The 2,930-nt window shown below is 38.4% G+C and overlaps 1 protein-coding gene across 1 annotated transcript in view; it reads left to right on the forward strand.

The window, feature by feature from the left end:
* Positions 1–958: 958 nt before the first annotated feature.
* Positions 959–2,930, forward strand: part of LOC123956866 (phosphatase and actin regulator 3-like) — a 43,854-nt gene continuing 41,882 nt past the window's right edge. Inside the window, exon 1 of the mRNA XM_046029358.1 lies at positions 959–1,046. Coding sequence (XP_045885314.1) covers positions 971–1,046 — 76 coding nt within the window. The 5' untranslated portion in view covers positions 959–970. The remainder of the gene's footprint in view (positions 1,047–2,930) is intronic.

The following is a 2,930-nucleotide window of genomic DNA, read 5'->3' on the forward strand; positions in this document are numbered from 1 at the left end:
TTTAACTTCTTCAGTATCCCCAAAGTTTCCAGTATATTTGTCCTTGTCACGATCCTGTCTGTCTGCTGTCTTAGTGTGCTTCCTCTACCTGATGTTATTGTTTATCTGGTCATGATCTGTTTGCTTGTGTTCAGTATTTTGGTATCTTCCTTATTTCTGATCTGTTCCATGTTTAGTGTAGTCCTGTTTCCTGGTTGGTACTGTCTCGGTTCCCTGCCCTGTTCTGTGTAGCAGTTGGTCCATGTTTTCTGTTTTGGGGTTTTGTTCCTTGTCTTGTGTCTGTTTAATTAAGTAGTTAAACTTTTGTGAGGTAAAGGGAAAGTGTACTATATTTAAAGGCAATCAACTATCTTACATTTAGATGGTGAAGTGGCAGAGTTATTGCTCTTCAAGTAGGAAGTCTGTGGTTCACATCCTGCTCAGGGTTTCTATTTTTTTGAGAGAGAAAACATTTACCATTAATAAGACCGAGCAAGGTATCTCCATCAAGTCTCAATTATGATTCCTGCTGCTAATTGCTTTGTCTCACCCATTTATCCTAGTGAATTTTAGGACCATAATATGAGAAACAGGTCGTAACTACACTAAAATTAAGGCTGAAATGAGGATTGCAATTTTTTCTCCTGAGCTGTAAAAGCACAACCAAGGAGTGCGATAAATTTTACTGGTGTTAACGTAGGCCTATTAGCAGAAATTGCATTTTTGTGGTTGTCAGCTTTGTTGCATTAGCCTACATCTTCACCAGCAGATGGTGCTGTGTATTTTCTGAATGAAGCTCATGATGAAGCTTCGACTGAACCATTTTCGACACAATTGTGTTGGGAAGCAGTAATGCTTCAGAAAGCTTCATTTGGCCATCACTACCTGCCTGTGTGTCTGTGTGCTTGATTGTATGGTCTCTGTCACCTGTGTTGCTCCCGCCCTGCTCGTTAGTCCCTGTATATGTTTGCCAGTTAGTTTGTGTCCGGTCATGTCGCAAGATCTGTGTTCTGCCTGCGGCTGTGCTATCTGTTCTGTATATTGGATTTTGCCACTTTCCACTACCCGTGAGTTTTGTTCTTGCCTTGTGTTTTGGATTAATATCCTTGAACTGTTTGTCAGCTCTCCAGTGTCTTGCATTTGGACTCGCCCCTGCTTTGCATTCATCCAAACTGTGACAGTCCTTAAGCACTTCAATTGCATATGCATATATAAGTATTTCAGATGGGGCAAGGAACCCCATTTAAATGGATTGCAGGTGGCACCTGAGACGGCTAAGATGATGTTGAATCTCAGATGTTCAAAGTAGGACAACATATTAAATATGTCAAATCATTGTTTATGCATCTATCTATCATTCAGGTCATACTTTTTGAAGTGAACCTACACTTTGTTACTAAAATTATGAATAGTAATACTTAGGAGTATTAATACATAAGCAATCATTAAAAAAATGGGGGTGGGGGAATGCTCAGTTTGGGAAAAGAAACTGAGAAACCTTGGGAAATATTAACCTATCAATGTATTAATCACTTTTGCTAATTAATCTCGTATCTAAGTTGGAAGCTCTTAGATCAGAGATTTAGATTCTGGAATGTAGTACACACAACGACCAAGAGATAACATGAATATATATTTATTCCTAGACTATGTTAAATACAAATTAGTAAATTAAATAATGGTTATATGAACAACAGTAAATGCAACAAATGGCAGTTTGAACAGGGGTAAACAAACAGGGTCGGATTGACGATTATTTGGCTAAAGTGAATAGAGTGGCTTTCAAATTATAATGGGAAATGGATGGACGCAAATTAGGGGTCTAATCAGGGGCATAGCACAAAAAGACAAACAGTCTCTGTGGGCCCCGTTCCTCTCTTGGTCCCCATCTCTCACGTGTCTTTTAAAAAATGTACTGAAAACTGTACACATTAAACTGTGGTGGTGATTAGCTTAGTCACTAATGAACCGTTCTTACCACATCTAAACAAGTAATAATAATCTGTGATTTGGGTTCAAGTCCGCATGATTTGAAATTTCACCACATTTCAACCCTCTTCTCAACACACTGTATCATTCATTTACTTTAGTATAGTTAAATAGCAAAGGCATGTAGGCCTAAAAGCAAAATACTTTAGAAAGTTTAATTTATGATGCTGATATTAATTTATGTTCTAGCCTACTATGTAAATATGCATCAAGCTAGATTCCTGCCTTCAATCTAAGTGTTGGTGTTGGACCTCCTAGACATATGAGACCCCCCAAGTGTTGTGTGCAGCATCATGGTCATTTCTACATTTGAAAAAGTAGGATTTGAAAGTGACAGTGATGGCTCAGATAGGTAGACTACTGAATGGCAATATCTGGAGGATGTTCATGAGAACCAATTGGTTTGAGATGTCAAAAGTGTGGTGACGCAGCAGTGGCTAAGGCACATGGCTTTAGTGTGAGATATTTACGCTATGATACATCCACCAAAGTGTCACTGAGCAAGAAACTTAACAAGTGTCTAGTTGTTCCAGAGGCGTGTGACCTCTGACATATACAGGTGCTGGTCATATAATTAGAATATCATCAAAAAGTTGATTTATTTCAGTAATTCCATTCAAAAAGTGAAACTTGTATAATGTATACATTCATTCCACACAGACTGATATATTTCAGGTGTTCATTCCTTTTAATTTTGATGATTATAACTGACAACTAATGAAAACCCCAAAATCAGTATCTCAGAAAATTAGAATATTGTGAAAAGGTTCAATATTGAAGACACCTGGTGCCACACTCTAATCAGCTAATTAACTCAAAACACCTGCAAAGGCCTTTAAATGGTCTCTCAGTCTAGTTCTGTAGGCTACACAATCATGGGGAAGACCGCTGACTTGACAGCTGTCCAAAAGACGACCATTGACACCTTGCACAAGGAGGGCAAGACACAAAAGGTCATTGCT

Source organism: Micropterus dolomieu, linkage group LG18 (genome assembly GCF_021292245.1).
Source record: "Micropterus dolomieu isolate WLL.071019.BEF.003 ecotype Adirondacks linkage group LG18, ASM2129224v1, whole genome shotgun sequence".
In the NCBI taxonomy this organism is placed as follows: Eukaryota; Metazoa; Chordata; class Actinopteri; order Centrarchiformes; family Centrarchidae; genus Micropterus; species Micropterus dolomieu.